Source organism: Drosophila biarmipes, chromosome 3L (assembly GCF_025231255.1).
Source record: "Drosophila biarmipes strain raj3 chromosome 3L, RU_DBia_V1.1, whole genome shotgun sequence".
NCBI lineage: Eukaryota > Metazoa > Arthropoda > Insecta > Diptera > Drosophilidae > Drosophila > Drosophila biarmipes.
The window spans coordinates 5,431,923-5,452,534 of record NC_066613.1 but is presented as its reverse complement, the minus strand read 5'-3'; the positions used below and the strand labels follow the sequence as shown (position 1 = coordinate 5,452,534).

The window sequence follows — 20,612 nt, the reverse complement described above, 5'->3', positions numbered from 1 at the left end:
CTCACGAGGCTGCTGCACTGAAAGCCTGCCCTGTGGACGCAGACTGCAAACGGCCGAGCCGGGCTCAGTTGAGCTGGGCTTAGTGGGAGCTACACAGAGAGAACTGCGATTGCGATCAGCTCGAAAGGGGCTTGCGGAGTTGGTTTTCTTCTAGTGAAGGGAAAGTATTTTCTGTCTTTCAGCAATCAAATTGCTGCTCGCATGGATATTGTGGATTGCTTATGTATATATATATGATTGATTGGGTTATATTAATTGTTAATGATTTTAGAACCGCTTTACCGCCCGATTAAAGGAGGGGTTAAACTCTTAATTTCTTGAATTTCCTAGGTTTGAAATCTACTAATAACACACTACTCCAAAATACAAGGCATTGTTTTTAAATTATAACTATTAGCATAATATATATCTTTGCAATGTGAAGAATTATCTTTACGATACTCGCTATAAATTAAATTGTATTTAATATCACAACGATATTTCTTAGCCCAGCCTTACTAAAAGCTCCTCTAGGTACTGTTTGGTGCTCAGGACACCTGGTATTTCTCTCCGTGCACCTGCATGGCCGCCGAGCGGTCATTTCGAGGCTCGTTCTTCTATTCGTCATTTGTACGCTAGAACAGCGGACGCAGCTTTTCGATTTTGGCCGCGCAGGCTTCGCAAATACCCAGCAGGTTTAATACATTTATGAATGAGTTTTACTACTTCATTAAGGGCCCGCTCCTCCGCGGTATGGTGGGCCCAGGAGCGGCAGGAGGACGAGGAGCTCCGACCGAACTGGGCCCAGGCCCCGCGGATTCGGATACGAGCGCGTGCGCAGCCAGGAGGCCGCGGAGTAGGGAGTACCTGGATCGTAATAAGCAAAAATCGATTATCGTCCGCTGAACATTTCCATTGTTGTTATGAATATTATATGCAGCGTTTGGAGCGAAGCTTCCTCTTAAATTCGTTTAATTTATAGCTCTTCCGACAGTTCCAACTTGCAGCTCCAATAAATGACAGCACCGGACGTCGAACGAATGTGTAATCTAATTGGAAACGAGCCAATTTCAGGGCCGGGCCCACTGTACCGGTCCGCGGATGGCATGGACAGTATGTAAATTCGGTCTCTAAAACGCGCACAAAATGCGGCGGTCGCCGGTTTCGAATGGATTCTTTATTTACTGACAATATTATGACAATACCCGCTTGAACTCGGCTTATTCTACGGCCCCAAGCGGTCTTTATGCCACCCGATGTCTCCATACCCCTTCCAGGGGCCCGAGTCTGCCCCTCGGAACCCCAGCATCATTCAACTTGACAGCGTAATTAAAAGGACTGGTCCTCACGATGAAAGTGAAGAGTTTCATAAGACGTTAGGGCCTACTTGTTTTATATGTCGCGATATAATTGGTGGCATTCAAGTCCGGACCAGGTAGTGGCCGAAAAAATGCGAAAATCGCGCAGGCATGTTCTTTTCTTGGGCGGGCACTTCTTCGTTCAGGAGGAATGGTTTCGACCGGCAATTTTAGTAATAGCGGCAGCCGGGATCGAGGCCATCCCGGCTTCTCCGGCTACTGTATAAGTATTCAACGCCATTACGTCATCGACGAGGAATTCGGACGTGATTGCTTTTATGGAAGCCACGTGCTTATTTAATTATTATTTGCAAATACTTTCAAATTTAGAGTGTGTTTTTACCTCCTTCCCCGCTCTTTTATATTCTTACTAGAACGTGAGCTCTGTTGTACCTTTTAAGGTCTGGCCGGGCCTACGATTATTTTATTGGATAACTAAATCGCATTGCTTTTGGGTAAGATATAGTATAAATTTTTAAAAATAGTGCAGAATGAGTGTCCTAAAAAGCGGAAATGTGTTATACGTTTACAATACATGTTTCTATTACGATAACAAAAAAATTCAACAATTTTTGCTCATTTCTGTTTGACATTGAATTCCTTTTAAATACAATTTCAAATTTTTTTAGCCGTTTTGGAGCGTTAGAGCAGAGGTGAACATTTTTTAAGTCAATCGAAAGGTTTTGATTATAAAAATATATTTTATCAAAAAGAAATTTTCTAGGGTCGACAACTGTGGCCACCATAGTCTTCGGCGGTTTGTGAGCGTTAAAGTGGTCGTGGCACATTTTTTTAGTCAATCGATAGGTATTGATGATACAAATATATCCTTGCTGTTATAAGAAATAATCAATTAAGTAACACCATGTTAAATTTTTAGGGATTGTTACTAGCTTCAGTGATATTAAAAAAAATTATTTCATTATATTTCTCTGACTGTTTCTTTGACATCTATATGTTAGAGTCGTCCGATTTTTATTAAATTTAATTCGAAATTGTTGAAAATATAAAAAATTGGGAATATCCCAATATTATAGTACATTATGTCAAAAAACATTGAAGCTATATTTTGATTCATATTATTTTTCCACCAATTTTCCTATCGTTTCCATTACAGCTATATGATAAAGTCGTTCGATTTTGATAAAATTTAATACGAAATTCACAACTTACTAAATAATGTTATTTCCAAGCATAGGAGAATATATATTAAAAAACTTTAAAGATATAATTTTTTTTTAATTTTTGTTCCGATCATTCCTTTGGGAACTATAGGATGTAGCTGTCCGATCCGGCTGTTTCCGCTATAAGTCTAACTGCAAAATAAAAGAAGACTTTTGGGAAAGTTTCAGCCCGATAGCTTTAAAAGTGAGAGACTAGTTTGCGTTGAAACGGACGGACAGACAGACGTGGCTATATCGATTCGTCTAGTGATGGTGATCAAGAATATATATACTTTTTGGGGTCGGAAACGACTTCTTCACTGCGTTGCAAACGTATGACTGCAATTATTATACCCTCTGCAAGGGTATAAAGATACTCCGATTGTTTCTGTGGCAGCTTCTATATCAAATGTAAATAAAAATTAAATCACAATTCTTTAGTCTTGGGATATTTTTTCGTACAAGTTTTGCGATAGAAACAATTGGACAAATATATCAGAACCATTTTATGAAATATATATTAAAATTTCTACAATTTGAAACAAAAATATATGATTCGTTACTTTTCGGATACTTCCCAAGCGATCTGTAAAACAAATTGTTCCGATCCGGTTCTGACATATGGACACCCTATAAATAAGTTATTTATCGTTCCCACTTGTTTGCTTGTAACGTGTTTTATAGAGCCATCTATCGGTGAAGCACACATGTCGGTTTAGTAAATCAAATCTAGATGACGCACAAAATTGTAAAATGGTGTAAATTGAATGTTAACAAACAAAAATGGTCGAGTTCGGTGATGCCACGCCTATGTACCTATAAGTTCTCGATCTGGATCATTATTGGGATCTAGTGAAAGCGAAAATCTTTTTTCCAAAGGCATTTGGAAAATATATTTATTGAAAGTGGGTGCTGCCGAAAGGAACAAAAAGGGTGTTGTCTTCGCTATTTCAATTTTGTCTCAAACTTTCTTCTTCTTTCTAAAGTATAAAATTAAAAAATATGAATATATTAAGGGGAAGACTGCTTTTTATGTTTAAAAACTCGATTTTTTTTGGGACTGTCATGTTTTATATATTTCAACAGTCTTCTTATATGTATGTGCATATGTCTTGCGGTGAAACAAACAAAACCAAAACATTTTATATTTTTAGTAGTGTAGCTTCTGGTTAAATCCAAAAAAAAAAATAAAAAAATGTAAGAACTTCAAAAATCGCTTTAGATTGTTTAAAATATGGGTTAATCATAACTTTCTAAAGTTTTTTTTATATTCAACTAGAAGAGAATTTTATCCCAAATACAATAAATGTTGCCTGTGATTTTTGTAAAAAAAAATCTTTTTTAAAGCAGGCTCCCCTTAACTTCACGGCTGCATCAAACACCACTTAATGTGACCAAAAAAAGTACGAATGTGACAGAGCAATTGAAGTAAAAAAAGGCACATTGTACTTTTTATATAAGCGGAAGTAATTTTCATAAAACAAAACTTTTGTGCTAACACGTAAAAGTATTAAAACATCATTCTAGAATCATATTAATTGGAAAATTTCAATATTTTCGTAACCCCAAAGAATTATGTTTGGAAATCGTGTGCGGGTCTACTTATGTATAGCTGCGAAATTGAAAACTGTCAAAGATCGTCCCATGAAAACAAATTAATTCGGAATGAAAAGTATTATGATTACCTTTAAGGTTTGAAACATTCCGATATATGTGCATAGAATAAAAAAGCAACATCGGACTCGGGTATTAAAAATAATAGTAGTGATAGGAAAAAAAGACAATTTTAAAAATCTCATTTATAAGGAAAATGTAAAGTTATGGTACCATCTTTATTAGCATCGGAGTATACAATGTTAAACAGTCTATCTTAGCCCTCATGAAATTAAAGGAAGATTATCAACTTTTATGTGTATGTCAACATATACACAAGTAGTTTAAGTTTCATTTCGTAATGTTTACTATTCCTCAGGAATAAGCAAAGAAACTCCTTTCGATACATTAAGTTCATCCGTGCTTAAAAGTCATGACTGTGCGATAATAAAATGTTTATTTAATGTTTATGTGTTGTTCTTGTCACAAAGCGGTGTTGATAATAATAATAATATTTCATCTGAAGGCGTATCTTTTGAATCAATATAATATGCTAGTAAATTGTTTTTTGGCAAAATCTACAATTGGTGTATATAAGAAAATCATCGCAATCTCACGAAAATCGGCAATTAGTTTATGGCACACATATTGGCAAATTGGACGGCCTCCTAGAACCTAGATAATAATAATAAGTCACCTGAAAGATGCAAAAATTGAACGTTAGAAAACGGATCCAAACACAGGGGCATCGAGCGGCGGAGGGAGAATCGACTGAAATAACATTGGAGCACGAACCGTAATAGGCCAGCTAGAAAAGCGAACCCTGATTTCGGAGTCAAAACTCTTTTAATGGCAATTGATCATTCGCAAGTGGATAACGTTTCATTAGAATACCGAGTGAAGTGCGCATTTATACACGGCGTGTATGTAACTTGTGCGTATGTGCGTATGTGCGTATGACCGTCGCTTGGAACAGCACACACTTGAGGTGAAACTATTTCGACCTGCTCAACAGCTTCCAACTGTCTACCTGTACCTGTGCCTCCCGAAACCAAAACCGAAACCAAAACCAGATAGTCTCTAGAAGAGACCAAGAAACCATTCGAACCTTTATAATTTATTTATCTTTATCTTGAATTACGCCATGGGAGTATTGACCACCAGAGTAAGTCAGAAATTTCAGCATATTCACGTCTCGCAATGGCAAACAATAGAGTAAAATTCTGAATTTCATGTGATTGAAAACCAAGAGTTTCCAATCGCACAATTAATAATGGAGAAAAAACCCGGCGCAAAATAAACAAATAGAAATAACAGCAAAATAAAGAACAGCCACGGCCACTGCCGACTGGCGAAGGGTCAAAAGCATTACTCAAAAGCCACGCATACCCATACCAACGTAGCCCGATCGGGCCAAGAGTATTGACGGTATTGAGTGACGGCAAGAGGCGAGAATAAGCCGCGGATAGCCAGGGACGGATGAGCAGACGGCCGCGTATTAGCGCTTGCAAATATTAAGTAACATCCACCCGGGCACGAGTAAACAGGCAGAGATCTTAGAATAGGACTTACGGAATCGGCCCTAAAGCGCCTCGGGCCCTCACAGGAGCTGGCTACGGGCGACCCACTAGTACATTCCGGGCAGGAACACCGTTTTAATTGAACGGACCCTAATACCCAGATTGGGCTTTGATTAGCGCCAAGCACAAATTCTTCAGCGCGAAATGCCCGAAATCTCCGGGGATGGCAAAAGAAAACCACCGAGAGCCAGCCGTCGATAGACGAATATTCACGCAAAACAAAAGAGAACCGGTTTACCTGTGTTCTTAAATATTCTATTTGATGTTGCCAAATGACAAGATAATCCAAAGTAATCAATCAAAATTATTTTAATTTATTAAGCCACAATAAAGTCGTGCCCGGTCCGCAATTGCCACGTTCTTGGGCCAGCCGAAGACTCGCAAGTATGCTCCCTACCAAAGCCCGACCCGACTGCCAAGATAGGTTCATATCCACTCGTATGTGAACACAATGTGTATTCACTAAGTTTACACGAGTAGCTTTTGATTCATAGCTCGATAGCAGGAACTTAGTGGTTCGGCAGACATTCCGGGAAGAAGGTTTGCATGGTGGACCATGAAACCGGAGATTTACTAAAACGCGTTCCTAGGGAACTGCAAATATGTAAAAAATAGAAAATGATATTGACAGACTTAAAATTATCCTTTATTTTGTTTCATTTTCTATCCCACACTTTGGAACAATCACAAACTTAGCTTGACTATTTAATATCCTTTTGTAGCGAGTGAAAAATTTCCTCAGTTTCGCAAGAAAAAATAAGAAGTTACCTATTCTTTAAGGTCATCAAAAAATAAACGAATTCCTTTTTCATTAAAATCGGTTCCCAAACAACAATTAAACACCTTAATATCTCTTCCGACCAAGCCAATCTGGTATTTAGGTACGGGCCAACGGATGTATCTCCGAATTTCTCCTGATTCACCTATAGTTCGACGCCATCCTCTAATAAATACTGCCCAGAGATAAATTACCGAGTTGCCATTTGAATGTGTAAGCAATATGAATTAGTTGATTAAGGCGATGCGGACGAGGAGAAATAGAGCGTATGAGCATGGGCATTTATAGACCGCCTTGTTTGGTCCACTTGGAGGAGCGGAGTTCCTTATTTGGACCACAATGAAGGCCGAACCCCGCTGAAGAGCTCGCCGAAGAGCAGGCGCACACTTACACAATCGAATAAACATGTTCGATTTCTGAAAACCACAACGTTTTGTGTCAAATTACTGTCATTCTTTTTCCGCAATCCCCGGACAATGCTGAATTAAGGAGCAGGTAAATGAGAGCAGGCCCAGTGCGGTGCATTTGGCCTAATCGACCGGCTCTGCCGGGCCGGCAGTTGTGCAAATTCAAGGAATCAATAACAGCAGTTATGGACACCTAATGTGTGTAGCCCCACCGGATCGGCCTTATCGCGTGCATCTTCTATTGACACTGCATCCTGTGGGTCCTGGGAATTCAAAGGCCGCGCGGCTGGGCAGGATGTCAAATGGCTTGTGTGATATCATTCACTAAGCCGAGCTTCCGACCTCATTATGCGAGTCCTTTATGCTCCCAGATTTAAATGTGCCTTCCCGCAAGATTTCAAATCGCTGGTAATCACAATGGGAGCTCCGCAGCGGCGCTACCCATAATATCTGCAGCTCCTTCCCCGGCAGACCGACCTCTAACGGTAGCGACTGCGAACGAAGCCGGCGTCGCTGGCTGAAAAACCTTTTCGCCTTTTTGGCACACTGACGAGAGACTAGTTCTCATTTCGCGTTCGTAGCTCGTAGACTGCTGATGCTGATGCTGCCGTCGGTCCGGGAAAAGCGCGTATCGGTCCTCAAGCACACCCCACTCGACTTACATCACGTGCCAGTGGAATCCGCTGTGATATAGGCATAGTTCCGGAACGCATCGGTAGCCCACCCGAATCGGAAAGCCCCAATCAATATGTGTGCATAAAGTTTCAGTGGACTTAAATATGATAACATGACTCTAGCCTATGTGGATATGCCAGCTGTAATTCAGGTTCAGGTATTTCTCGAACGAAAAATCATTCGACCTCCGAAGAGTGTGTGTCTTAGAGAATGTTGGTGGTTTTTCTAAAGCGCTTGTGTGGTTTTAATCGGCGTTCATTAGGCGTCATTACTCAAAATAGCTAGTTGAAACTATCCTAAAATGAAAAAGCATTTCATGATTTCTCCCACTTAAAGCTCGAATAATCTTCTGTGGCTGATTAATTAAAGAAAGTAAAAACACATATCTTTAAGTCTTCCAGGATACGTTTCATTGCATCGAAGCTAATTCCTTAATACAATGTTAGTGCAGCAGTCCTATTGCCACAATGAACATTTATATATTAAACATATCGAAAATCGACTTAACAGTTGAAGCTAATTGATTTAAATCTTCGACGTACCGCAGATAACTTTTTTAACCAAAGACAACTGGAATTTGTAGTTCTGTGCGCTAGAATGGAGTTAAGTTAGGCTGGAACAGATTTCTGTGAACAAATTGAATGTTATTCAAATGAGTATTTCGAAATAAGTGTTATGCGACGAATCGAGGAAACAAGGCATGCTCTTTACGAGATTGAGTTTCTTTCCATTTCTTGATATTTCTGAGATCATGTCTGAGAGAACGTGATCAAACCGTGACTTAAACATCAAGCAAGTAAAAAGTAAAACAAATTAATGCTTTAAATGTGAAACACATATTATAAATTTCTACACAAGGGAGAAGACTTGAAACCTCCGTTTTCCGCCGGGTATTCAACCTCCAACCTTAAACTTAAACTTAACTTATATTGATAGCGTTAAATTATACCAAGCCGCAGTCACTTACACTTGTGTGTCTTCCGCAGGAACGCCTCAGTGGTCATGGGAGTCTAGGGCTGTCCAGCGGCAGCGCGGCGTACACAACGCATTCCGGCGGGCACACGGGGCGCAGCGGACCGGCCACGGGTCACAGTGGGCACAGTAGCACCCATGGCTCGGCGGCCACCATGCACCACCAATCGCTGCAGTCCGACTTCCAGCCGCCGTACTTTCCGCCGCCCTTCCACCACTCCACCCAGAGTCCCCCCCAGCAACAGGTAAGCTTTCCACTCCGAGGGCCGCCCCTGATTATCCCAAGCGTTATCTAGATATCCGGCTACTTGCAGAACCACGGGGCCCTCGAGTACTTGGGCACGGACCCGTACGGCCAGCCGCTCTCCTCGCTGCACCACGCCCCTCTGCACCACTACAACCAGCTGGCGGGACTGCGGTCCACGCAGGACCAACTGGGGATCCACAGGACCCACAGGGAGGCTGAGCTGCAGGGACATGTTGTAAGTAGATCGTTTGTGTTAAATAACTTATAAGGTGCGCCTAATCAATTGAATTACTGAATTACTTATCCGTCTTATATAGTTCAACTTAGCTTCATTTTTTAAAACTAAATCAACCTGTAGCTCCGGTTTCCAACTGGGAGGAAATTCGACTCCACGAGTCGCGATGGTTCTATTGCAAGAGAGGATTTATACCTCATATACATATATACAAATTCCATTTATCAAATTTCATCCCGCCCATCCTCCCACTATAGGTTTATTACACATTTCAACTGTGAAGAGCTAGAAATATAATTTGGTTAAAGTTAAGCGATTGACGGCAAATTACTCGGAGCACTAACGAGAAGGCAATTCGGCCCAGGACTCAATCTTTTCATCCGTTTGAGAATTTGCGTCTTGCTCCACATTATTCTTGCATATTTTGCTACATTCTTGGCTTCGGAGGCCACGAAACGTTTGGGGGTGGAAACCTCCCCGTTCTGGGAAAGTTGTCGAAGTTATTTTTGAACGGATTCCGTTCGAGTGCATTAAAAAAACATCCTCCGAAAAATGTAAAAAATGTTCTTGGGACTTCGCAAGAAAGTCTTGCGAACAACGATGAAATTCCTAGCTCAGCCCTAGCCCGCCGAGAGCTCCTCTCCCCACTCGTTTGCGTTCCACCGGCAGTGGTGCAGTGAAACGCAGCCTGGATGCCCCGGAAAGGCGTATCCTCGCGGGCTTTGTGCGCATCTGTCCGCCCGAAGGACTCTCACACAGACGCGGCTCACACAGGCGCCGGGAGAGTGTGAGTGCGGCTTCCAGCCGGCCTGCACACATTAGCGGCAAGGACCTCGGATTGGCTATGCGGCGACTTCAACCCCTTGGCGAAACCGAAGCGCCGATGTATTAATAATCTCGCAACTATGGGCATCACTTTCGCCATGCCCGCTGAAGTAACACTGAGCTGCAAGAAATATGTTACCGCTTCGTTTACGCGGTGCTTTATTCATTTACGATTCATGCAGTTGGGCAAGCTGCTCCGATCGAAACTTTATAAACAATCAACAGAAGCAAATGTCTTATTTCAAATTCAGACATTACAGTCAGTTTAGAAAGAGGGATTAGTTGGGGGGCAGGAAACCTATCCTCGATAAAGCCCCGAAACTTCTAAAAGAACCTAAATACAGCAATCTTGTTATTTTAAAACTAAATGAGTTGTTAAAAAGTTTTCTGCTCAAATAGTGCACAAGATATGTTTGCCTCTGGCATTCGGGGTTATTAATATTTACCTCTATATCAACCTTGAAAACATTTGCAGACCCAACTGTCACATGGATTCCCGTACACGGATAGAAGAAGTGATTACGGAAGTGCAATATCGGCGGGAGCTGCCCACGGAACCAGGCTTGGCCACGAGCACGAGTCCCTGGCATTGCATCAAGCCCTTCAAAACGCGGTCGATGATGTCCAAGCTCCTGCCCTCGACGACAATGTGGCGTTTATGTCGGACTTGCCGCTCATAAAGAGTAAGTTGAACAAATCAGTTTATAGTACTCTTTTTTATAAGTAGGGAGAGTCCTAACTAATTATCGTTAGGAAAATTGTAGCTAGATAAGAGCAAAAACTTTAGAGCGAACTCCGTAAAGATCCTGCATAAGGGAAAACCACCCTTTGGTCAGTGATTGACCAGATGTTCATATTATAGTTGATCGAAAAAGTAATAAGTGCGTTGGTCCTAAGTGTCTGTGTTGAAGACATGGAATGAAAGCAATACTTTGGATTGTAAACCTTAGCTACGTTCTGACCATCAATTGTGGCGTTTAATGAAACCATTTATGGCTGCACAGCTTTGTTAATGTAATCGTCTAACCCTAAGTTAAATGTCCAACTTACGCAGACATTTTCTCGCATTTCTGGAGGCGTGCTTATTATTCACAATCAAATTCATACTTGCGAGTTAAGTTCCACTCCATGTTGCGTATGAGGCGGAACCTCGAACACGCCTAGAAAACACTGCAGGACCTACCCTCGAAAACTGTGAGTTTGTGTGCATTGTGAAACTGAATCTTGCCCTTCTAATTGGCAGGATTCGGGTAAAATGATCCCCACGTCCTGCGTTCACACTTTGCCCGTCAGAACAATAACAACAATAGCAGAAATAATACATTTCCCCGCGGTGAACAATATGGTGCACATACTCATGGAGTCCGAACTTGGTGTTGCGTTTACTTGCAGGCATGAAAAGCGGAAAGGAAGCCGGGAACATTGGATCGGGTTCGCCCAGCGAGGTATTCTGCGCAGTCCCTGGTCGCCTCAGCCTCCTATCGAGCACCTCGAAATACAAGGTCACCATAGCCGAAGTGCAGCGACGGCTGTCGCCCCCAGAGTGCTTGAACGCCTCCCTACTGGGCGGAGTGCTCCGAAGGTACGTGCCGAGGGGATCCAGCTCTAAGTGGGGTTTAGTTCACAACCCAATTCTTTCCAGGGCGAAGAGCAAGAACGGAGGTCGCCTGCTGCGGGAGAAGCTGGAGAAGATCGGCCTGAACTTGCCGGCCGGCAGGCGAAAAGCGGCCAACGTGACGCTCCTGACGTCCTTGGTGGAGGGGGAGGCAACGCACCTGGCCAAGGACTTCCATTTCGTGTGCGAAACCGAATTCCCCGCCAGGCAGCTGGCAGAGTACATTGTGCGCCACCAAACGGAGCCGCAGGACTCGTACCGACGGAAGGAGCTCATTCTTCACTCCCAGCAGGTAAGTCCTAAGAAAATGGGTACTCCATCCAGCCGGGAACCAAAAAAATATCTTTTCTCAATGTGATGCTTATTATTCGCACGAAAAATCTGATTAAAAGGGTGTACTAGATTCGTCGCAAAGTATGTAACAGGTAGGAGGAAGCGATTCCGACATCATTAAGTACATATATATATTCTGGCCGAGTCAATCTAGCCAAACCGCCCAAAACTGTGGCGGCAACAGTTTTCATACTACAACAAATTTGAAGCTGAAATGTATTTGATTTATCAATACCTATCGAATGATCTAAAAACGCCCACTCAAACGCCCACAAATAGCCAAAACGCTTAAATCTGTCTGCCATCCACATAACATGTACTGAAATAGCAAATAGGTGGCGCTTTACAATGTCGCTTGTCGTTATAACTCAATTTCCCTTTGCTCCCTTAAGATGAGTAACGGGTATCTGATAGTCGAGGTACCCGACTTAGCGTTCTTCCTTGTTTTAAGTTTGATATATCCGCGTTCAAACGGACAGATCAACTCCGCATGGCGAGATAGACTCGGCTAGTGATGCTGATCAAGAATGTAAGCCCTTTATAGGGTCGGAGACGATTCCTCCACCTGTTCCATACGTTTCCCATAGCCAAAGGGCACAAAGAACTTGAACTTAATTTTTTTGCAAATTAGTTTGAAATGATACTCAAAACAAAGTAACAAGTATATTATATTATCTTTTAACTTCAATTTTTAGATTACAAAAGAGCTGATGCAGATCTTAAGCCAAGATCGAACCACTCATTTCGGCACGAGATCACAGCATTTGTTGGAACCGTCGATGCAACGCCACTTAACACATTTCTCCTTGATAACGCACGGATTCGGATCGCCCGCAATTATGGCTGTTCTGCATGCTTTCCAGGTAAGACACGATTTTGAGGTTCTCTACCGTCCAGGCACTGACAAAAAATTTCGTGCTTTCAGACATTTTTGAATGAATCATTAAACTATTTGGAAAAGCTGTATCCTTCAAATGGTGGCGGGATGGTTTCGTCATCGTTGGATAAAAGTAAAATCGACAACGAAAAAAAATGATAGGCTATGTTGTATATTGCCACAGATTAAAGCAAGCCGTAATTTAAGATTAACTTTCCATACATTAGGTACAACATCGATAAAATAATAAAATTCCTGTAAATTAATTTATTTAGTTAAGTGTAAATTATTGGACATTTTGTATATCTATAACTGTAATTTGAATGTACAATATTCAAATATTAAATACGTATAATTTATTTAACTTAGAAAAATACATCGACTTTTTGTCAAAAGCACAAAGCTTTTTACAACTAATTCAAACAAAAATCTTTACAAATACACTTATTTGTATGTAGAAACGATTGAAAAGCTCTCATTTTTAATTTTTTAAGTAACTTACACTTTAACGATTTTAAAATTATACAAATGAATAAAATGTGTTTTTAAAACTAAATTAGTGAATGATTTAAAAAAATACTCTCTTTTGCGATTTTTACAGAACTTTTCTCAAAAAATAGGCTTGTGCACGTAAGTAAACCGGTATTAATATTATTTTTGTCAATTAAGTTAACATTTAAAGTGGTACGGATGTTGCACATAATACATTTGCGTAATGGATGTTGATTTCATTGCAGACTAAACAGATAAAAATATGTAATTCCTTGACGTTGCTTCCGATTTACAGAATGATTAATTTCATGTCATTTCTACATAAGAAGCAAGAAGCAAGCATTTTAATAAAAATGGCAAGAAACCCTTTCAAGAGTTTTAATCGTTTTTAATGAAGAAAATTTTTATTTACAAAATAAATCGACGTTTTATGAATAAAATAAATAATATAATAACAATTAAGCTTAAACTAATCATAAATATAATTGGAGTTCTTAGACTATCAGCTACTTGGCCTCCTGTAAAATAGTCATTATTTTGGGACAATTTGATTATCTCTGCCTCCAACAAGTTAATCAAGTTGATCTCGTATTCTGAAAGAACAGCACACATTTTAAAATCTCTTTAAAAACGTTTTTAACAATTATATTTACCTTCACTTTCCCTTGTAACCACGTCTAAAATAGAAGATTTCCTCTGTTTAACGAATTCCCTGTTCGATGAGTTGAGCAAGTAAAAATGTTCACAAGTATACGTTTGGGATCGTGTTTTTAAATTACTACTTGATATCCTAAGAGGTAAGGGGGCTCTTTTTAGTTTGTGAAACTCCGTTATACGATTTAGATTCTGCAGTAAACTAGATTTGTGCGAGTTTATAGCAAAATCCAAAAATGTAATTAATAGCCAGTAGCAAGCTTTCTCGAGATGCGTCGAGTCCAGACAGTTAGAGTCTCCGTATACTGCGATTCGTCCTTCACTGTTGGTTTGGTATTTATTGATTTGATTTATACTTATACTATTTTCCTTCTTTCGTAGTAGCAGGACTCTGTTTTTAAATGTTGAGAAATCTGTTGGTATAGCCTCAACTAAGTCACTCTCGGCGTTGCTAATGATTTCCTCGTTGCTTTCAATACTATTCGCCTTGGTTTGAAACATTCCAAAAATAGGTACGTCTACCTTAGCCTCTTTGGTGGGTGTCTTAGAATTTATTATCTGGAAAATAAAAATCTGTAATTCCAGCGAATAGAAAACTTGTAAAGTAAATATACCGAGAGCCCTTGATCATTTAGCTTCGTTCCTACTAAAATATCCCCTGGGTTCATTGGAAATTTGATAATTGGGGCACCACTAGCATAATACATGGAATGGTCGCCCAATTTGAAGTGGCCCTCTCCGACAAAATCTCCAAAAGCAATTCCAAAAGGCTTCAACAAGTCGTTTATGGCTGGAATATTAGCGCCGCCAGTGTCAGGTGTCCACCATTGTCTTGTGTTTTCGTCAAAGAATTTGATTTTTTTCATCACCGTTGTGTTGTACCAATCACCGAATATTACAACATTCAGGCCTTTGTTATAAACATTTTCCTTTAGAGCATTTATTTCATCGTCGCCAAACTCTTTTTCGGGGTCGACAATCAACAATGCCCCGTATTCCGAAGCGTTAAAACAAGTAAAGGGTTCCCGCAAAACATCAATGTAATATCCTACATTTCGTAAATGTGTATACATGTCCTTAAAGTTTGTGTGTATGTGGTCTGCCCTCCAATCCAGAGGATCCAATTTTACTTTGAGATCATCTCTTGGTATATAGCGGGGCGGATAACGTAAGCTGTGGTACTGATCCCATAATATCCTTTTGTTTCGCGGTGGTTTTTGTGTTATTTTTATTGTTAATGGAAACTCGACTTCTGTTACATGAGTTTCGTTTTTTAACTCTTTAAAACTTTCGACAACTAATGTGACACTACCTTTACAGATCCCTTCAAAGTTGTCTCCATCTTTTTTGACAGCTATTAAAAAAAGAACATATATATTATTAACAAGCGTGGAAGGAAAATATTAAGTATTAAACAGAAAAATATAGTCAATTATATTCTGCATGTATTATTATTCCGATAAGGGTATATTAAATCAATTTACTTTTAAATCTTAAGTAAGCATGGTGATATTGGACAATTTAAAATAAAATCAAAATATAAACTCCTTCTTTGTTGTTTTTTTTTGTTAGATAAGTCGAGAGATATTCCATTATTAGTGTTTAAAATTTGAAAAAAACTTACAAATGAAAACTGCCATCCATCCGGTCCATGGCCAAAAAACAGGAGAGACTTGTGTTGATATTTGAAGAAGTTGCCCATGATGTTCGTAATCAGGAATCCATTTGGGGGTGCCAACAATTTGACTGGTAACCGATATGCCATTGAGTAAAGTCACGTTCGCAATAACCACAGAGCTTCCATAGTACAAGGGTTGAGAGCTATAAGGCCACATATAGTTTAGGGTAAAATCGAGGTACGATGGAACAAGGGTTATCTTCGGTTTATATGATAGCAGCAGCTGCATACTTTTCAACAGATTCAGTTTTCCAGCTCCTTGTTCAAACATGTTGTAGTGCGGAAGCTTCTCGGCACCTTCAATAAGGACCTGCTTCAAAGAAGCTGGGTTTATCAAATCGATTCTTTTAAATGCACCGCTTATTAGCAGAGCAGCTACTCCTGCAACAACTGGAGAGGAAACTGATGTTCCCGAGAGTCGTCTGCAGCCCTTTCGCACATCACTCCCTTCCACTTGACTTCCGTAAGTGACTATATCGAGTCCCAATCTACCATAGCCCATTGGAAGTTCCCACGTGGTCATTCCTCTCGAACTGAACTTAGCGATTTTATCATCAAACTGAATGCCACCCACGCCAATAACATCGCTTTGGTCGCCGGGATTGTTTAGAGTGCCATAAAGGGGTCCATCGTTCCCAGCTGCAGATATCATTATCACGTTATTGGCAGACAGTTCCAAAACCTTTTCAACGAACGGCGAGTCCATAAAGTCAGGTCCTCCTATACTGAGGTTAAGTATGTTTATTTTCCTGTATATGGCGTAGTTGAAGGCGTCTAAAAACCAGGATGTGTAGGAAACCTGCGGTATGATTAACGTTAGCTCATTCTGTTTAGAATGTTTACATTTTACTGACCTGAGAGTTTGTAAAGACTTTGAATATGTATAGATCAGAGTCAGGAGCAAAGCCTAGGCATTCCCTGGAGGAGGCGATTACCCCGGCAACGAAGGTGCCATGACTAACTCTGTCGTCAAGAGACTTTTCATTTGTCCAGTTTGTTCGTTCCTTTACATTACGAAAGTGCGGATGGTTCTTTGTTAGACCAGTATCGAATATAGCCACCTTGACTCCTTTGCCGGTAATTCCAAGTTTCCAAAGAACGTTGGCGTGTAGTGCTGAGCAAACTTGCCGGTGCCGATCATTGTTCGCGTTTGTATTCCGTAAAACTCCTTGAAGATGACGGTTTGTTCTTGTGAAGTTGCCATACGGGTTATAGTTCAAAAGCCGTCGTACACTTCGCTGTGGGACTACTGCCTTGACTGATGGGTGAGATTGAATCCTTTCTACAATTAACTTAGCAGATTCTTCATCATCGGTTAGAACTTTCAAGACATCGAAATCGCTTGGGTGTTGCCAAGCTACATTTTCACGGGGAATTATTTTCCACCTTGTAGCCTAGAATAGAAAGAGGCAAATAATGTCATTCGGTCCATTATTGAAAAAAATTATTTTTATGAGTCTTTAGAAGTCTTCGCTTACAGAAATGTAGTCTTAAAGATGATACAAAAGTATCTCTTAAATTCAATCCCATTTGTGATATGATAAATATGTATGTGTATAACTAACTCACTTACGTTCGAGCGGAGGAGTTTCGCTTTAATAAAGGATTCTCGAACCGGCGCAAAATATTTGGAGTGGAAATGAACAATAAACTCATTGGGAATAATGGATGTTTTGAAGGCGTCAAGTCCTGAGATTGCACTTATGGTTAATAAAACAGTTAACACATTCATTTAACTTTCTGAGACTCGTTTAATTTAATGGAAAAGTTCAACAGACTGCGTTTCTGAATAAAAACAAATAAACAAACCATTATCAGCTGTTTGGTGTAATCGTAAACGAAAATACCAAAAACACCAAAGAACTGAAAAATAAAAATACTTTGGACACAAATATTCCCCAGAAATGGGGAGATTTTTGAAAAGCGCTGTTTTTATCTGGTAAAACATTATAAATTATTAATTTTGCAGATAACTCATATTGCTTTAGTTAGGAAACCATGATGTACATTCAGGATTTTAATTATGTTTATCCCATCTTTTTTGACTATTTGTGCTTTGGTCATACTGCGTCTCATCCGGCAAAGTTTTTGAGCAAGTTAAAGTAAGGTGAAAACTGAATAAAAATAATCAAGGACTGCATAACAACGACTTGAAGTACGTTAATAACGAATAGGTTAATTTCCCATATATAAAAGAGTTGGTGGTCAGGGGGTTATCAAAAAAGGCTTGTACCCTAGCAAAAGGTACGTTCAATCATTTGGCAGCGAACAACGGGCATATAAAAGGTACTAATTTGTTGAGTATATACATTACTGCATCGCTATACAGCCAAACAACTATGCTTGTAAACCTGATGGCTGATAAGACTAGTCAAGCGCTACAATATATGTACCGAGTATTCACCAGAAACACAATTTTACTAATATTCAGCAATTTATGGTTTCTAAAAACCATATGATTTGGGAAACTTCGTTGGTACATTTTTCACAAAAGCTATTTTGTATATCAACATCAAATAACTCTAGAGTAGCTTCTCATATCTCTGTTAATTCCCCTCAAATCTTCCAGCAAGGTGCTTGGCATTACACCTGAACTCCCTAAATGCACCTGCTAGAGTATGTAAGCTGCGACTTGCCGGCTTTATTTGTACCAATAAGTATACTAATAGGTAGTGTATACAACACAAAGTAGCTCCTAGAAGGTCAATACATATCTAATAACAATTAATAAGGATAAGATAATTGGGTATATGCAGCGTCGAATTAATCGTATACTTAACATTTTAAGTCTTAGCCCTAAAATGGAGGAGCTGTGCAACAATTCCGGACATTCGGCTACTTCTAGTAGCGGAAGTAACTCGTCAATATCCGCAAAAACCGCATTGAGTGAATGCTCAGCCGCATGGATAAATTACTTAAGCGCTTTGAACAATTTGTGTACCGCCGGCTCGAAATTGGCGCACTCTATAGCTGTTTTGGAACAATGGTCTCTGAGCGAAAAACCGCTGTTCAACAATTATACAACAACTTATTTAACAAATTCATGGAACGACCTGGCAAGGTAAGAACACTAAGCCCGTCCACAATCTGTATACAATTAAATTGCATGTCTCACATAGAGCAACATCAGTGGCCACCGGGACAGTCAAGACCCACATGTTGGCCTTACTTCAGGACTTCGTTAGCATATCATCCATGGATCAGTCCTCCAATACCGAGTTGGATCAAAAAAGATTCAGAGAACACAACGAACTAATAGTGTTAGAGAATGCGCAGGCTGTAATAAATATTCAGCACCAGTTCTGCGCAGCCAGCTACGATGCATTTTCATCTTTGACTTGTTGCTTTGTTTGCCAATCTCCTGTGGGGTTCCCACATGAACAAGACTGCAGTGTTATAAAACAACGGTACGTCACGATCAAATATTTATCTTAACTTAGTTTCGTTTCATCCCGTCCTCTTCTAAGCAATCAATACGACCAACGATCTCAAACTCCATCGCCCAATTTCTGTGGGCCAAGTACAAAAATGGATTCATCCAGAGGAAACTCACTCACCGACCAACGCCCAATGGCCAGTGGAATTGCAGAATCATGTAGTTAAAGTTTCTAAAGCTTTTTAACGAATTATAAAATACCATTTTATTTTATTTAAAGCTGATCAACCACGAGGTCCCTCGCCCCAAATGAATATTTGCGATGCCAATCCAATGCAAGCTATTTTCGAGCACACACGCGGTCCCTTGCCAAACCCCGGACAGCTGCTGTCTATGAAAATTCCATTTCACCGAAACGTTAAATCGTCCTTAAGTTTCCCACTATTTCCGCTGAACGGTCAGCGTCGTTGGTCAGAAGCGGCGGCGGGGGAAGTAATTGATGGGATCTCTACGGATCCCGAAAGCCAGATGAGGAGGTGGTCAATGCCATGGGAAGCATCGAAGACCGACAAGAACACTGTTACTTGGAACCAAACCAGGATAATGCCAATGAGTGCATTAAAGACCTCTTCCTATAAAATGTCTAGTTCAGAACGATATACTTCGCATAACTCAGGTAGTTTTTATAGCATTTATATTTTTCTATTAAATTCTAGAAAATAAATGATTTCGTTGTAGATGGTAATTGGCCCTTAGCTTCAACCAGTCAAGATGGTCTCTTAGAAGCTATTCAATTGCTGTCCATCAGACCGACAACCGTCGCACAAATAAGTCCCCAGCCCTCGATTCTATCAACATCCCCAGATGGAACACATCTTGACTAAATGAAAAATAATAATAAGTAAATTATACATTACAATAATCCCTATTAGACGAAAATATACGGATATCTAATAACTTGTTAAGTCTCATTACCATCTGGTTGGTCATTACGATGGGGTAATCGAAACATATCTTTAAAGGTGCATGTAAACCGTATTAAAAACTATGTTCGTCTACTAGTAAAATGATTTATTCGTGCTTTGTAAGTTTGTTATGTATAATGCCATTCATTAGTAGGTAGATCTTACACGTTTAAGGTAAAGTAAATCTTTTTTGAAATTATAAGACTATTGAGATATTTTCTATTTCTTAAGTCTAAAACACTTATATTTAAAATAAAAGATACACTATTTTATGTCCATAATACGATCCAAAATTACGGATATTGCGCACATAATTGTACATACACAAATATGCACGGTTGCTGCGTACATACGTACTTACAAAGGAATTAGATGTATTATTTCTACTTTAAGTTTATGCCGGTTTAAAAGATTAATTTGTATCATACAGTTTTTGTTTAATTTTTGTTTTTAAATCTATTAATATGTTATTGTTTGATTATGTGTCTAAAGATATTTATATTAATAACATGGAGTGTTAGTGATTTGTAAGATACCTTGATCGATTCCATAAAACAATAATAACTAAATATATTAAAACTTGTGAAAGTAAGCTATAAATTAAACGTTTGTAAAAACTAAATGTTTGGTCTTGTTTACAAATCAATTCAATCAATCAGAAGTTTAGTCGCGTATGCTCTTTAAAAAGATGCATGTGCTGTGTACATGAATCCATGACAAAATATTTAAGTGATGTATGGCAAACTTTAATAATGCCATGGCCTAAAATGATTCGAGTAACGAAGGAATTTTAACTTCAAACAAACCGAT

At 39.7% G+C, this 20,612-nt stretch overlaps 3 protein-coding genes across 11 annotated transcripts in view; 2 read left to right on the top strand and 1 right to left on the bottom strand.

Annotated features, from left to right (window-relative positions):
* The window catches only part of LOC108030932 (transcription factor AP-2-epsilon), a 29,124-nt gene extending 16,217 nt beyond the window's left edge, over window positions 1–12,907 (top strand). For 2 of the 6 annotated variants that reach the window (XM_017104132.3, XM_017104129.3), the window contains exons 2-8: window positions 8,520–8,750; window positions 8,820–8,987; window positions 10,288–10,495; window positions 11,205–11,394; window positions 11,455–11,719; window positions 12,456–12,623; window positions 12,686–12,907. In XM_017104132.3, coding sequence (XP_016959621.1) covers window positions 8,520–8,750; window positions 8,820–8,987; window positions 10,288–10,495; window positions 11,205–11,394; window positions 11,455–11,719; window positions 12,456–12,623; window positions 12,686–12,796 — 1,341 coding nt within the window. In that variant the 3' untranslated portion in view covers window positions 12,797–12,907. Of the gene's footprint in view, window positions 1–7,446; window positions 7,691–8,519; window positions 8,751–8,801; window positions 8,988–10,287; window positions 10,496–11,204; window positions 11,395–11,454; window positions 11,720–12,455; window positions 12,624–12,685 lie in introns of those variants that run through there. The other 4 variants (XM_017104130.3, XM_017104127.3, XM_017104128.2 and 1 more) reach the window with 3 other exon arrangements.
* A 196-nt stretch (window positions 12,908–13,103) lies between these two features.
* On the bottom strand, window positions 13,104–17,266 carry LOC108030844 (membrane-bound transcription factor site-1 protease). The gene is made up of 6 exons (XM_017103979.3): window positions 17,035–17,266; window positions 16,316–16,855; window positions 15,408–16,260; window positions 14,398–15,137; window positions 13,783–14,341; window positions 13,104–13,722 (listed from the first exon to the last, which is right to left on the bottom strand). Exons 1-6 carry the CDS (start codon window positions 17,191–17,193, stop codon window positions 13,538–13,540), a joined length of 3,036 nt encoding a protein of 1,011 aa, XP_016959468.1. The 5' UTR covers window positions 17,194–17,266; the 3' UTR covers window positions 13,104–13,537.
* Window positions 17,267–17,519: 253 nt separating this feature from the next.
* LOC108030846 (uncharacterized) lies at window positions 17,520–20,424 on the top strand. 4 transcript variants are annotated; one of them, XM_017103983.2, is made up of 6 exons: window positions 17,520–17,616; window positions 18,250–18,522; window positions 18,581–18,868; window positions 18,929–19,056; window positions 19,118–19,513; window positions 19,576–20,424. In XM_017103983.2, exons 2-6 carry the CDS (start codon window positions 18,263–18,265, stop codon window positions 19,719–19,721), a joined length of 1,218 nt encoding a protein of 405 aa, XP_016959472.1. In that variant the 5' UTR covers window positions 17,520–17,616; window positions 18,250–18,262; the 3' UTR covers window positions 19,722–20,424. The 4 variants fall into 4 exon arrangements, with proteins under 4 accessions (XP_016959472.1, XP_016959473.1, XP_050742589.1 ...); XM_017103984.3 differs by having other exon boundaries at window positions 17,531–17,563; XM_050886632.1 differs by lacking the exon at window positions 17,520–17,616 and adding an exon at window positions 17,686–17,705.
* Window positions 20,425–20,612: the final 188 nt, after the last annotated feature.

Bases quoted from the DNA above. Each gene is read 5' to 3' on its own strand.
- LOC108030844 (XM_017103979.3), bottom strand. From the start codon at position 17,193: ATGAATGTGTTAACTGTTTTATTAACCATAAGTGCAATCTCAGGACTT. The intron at 16,856-17,034 runs GTAAGTGAGTTA...TTTCTATTCTAG, and splicing joins CGAAACTCCTCCGCTCGAAC to GCTACAAGGTGGAAAATAAT. The intron at 16,261-16,315 runs GTCAGTAAAATG...ATCATACCGCAG, and splicing joins AAGTCTTTACAAACTCTCAG to GTTTCCTACACATCCTGGTT.
- LOC108030846 (XM_017103983.2), top strand. From the start codon at position 18,263: ATGGAGGAGCTGTGCAACAATTCCGGACATTCGGCTACTTCTAGTAGC. The intron at 19,057-19,117 runs GTAGTTAAAGTT...TTTTATTTAAAG, and splicing joins CAGTGGAATTGCAGAATCAT to CTGATCAACCACGAGGTCCC. The intron at 19,514-19,575 runs GTAGTTTTTATA...ATTTCGTTGTAG, and splicing joins ATATACTTCGCATAACTCAG to ATGGTAATTGGCCCTTAGCT.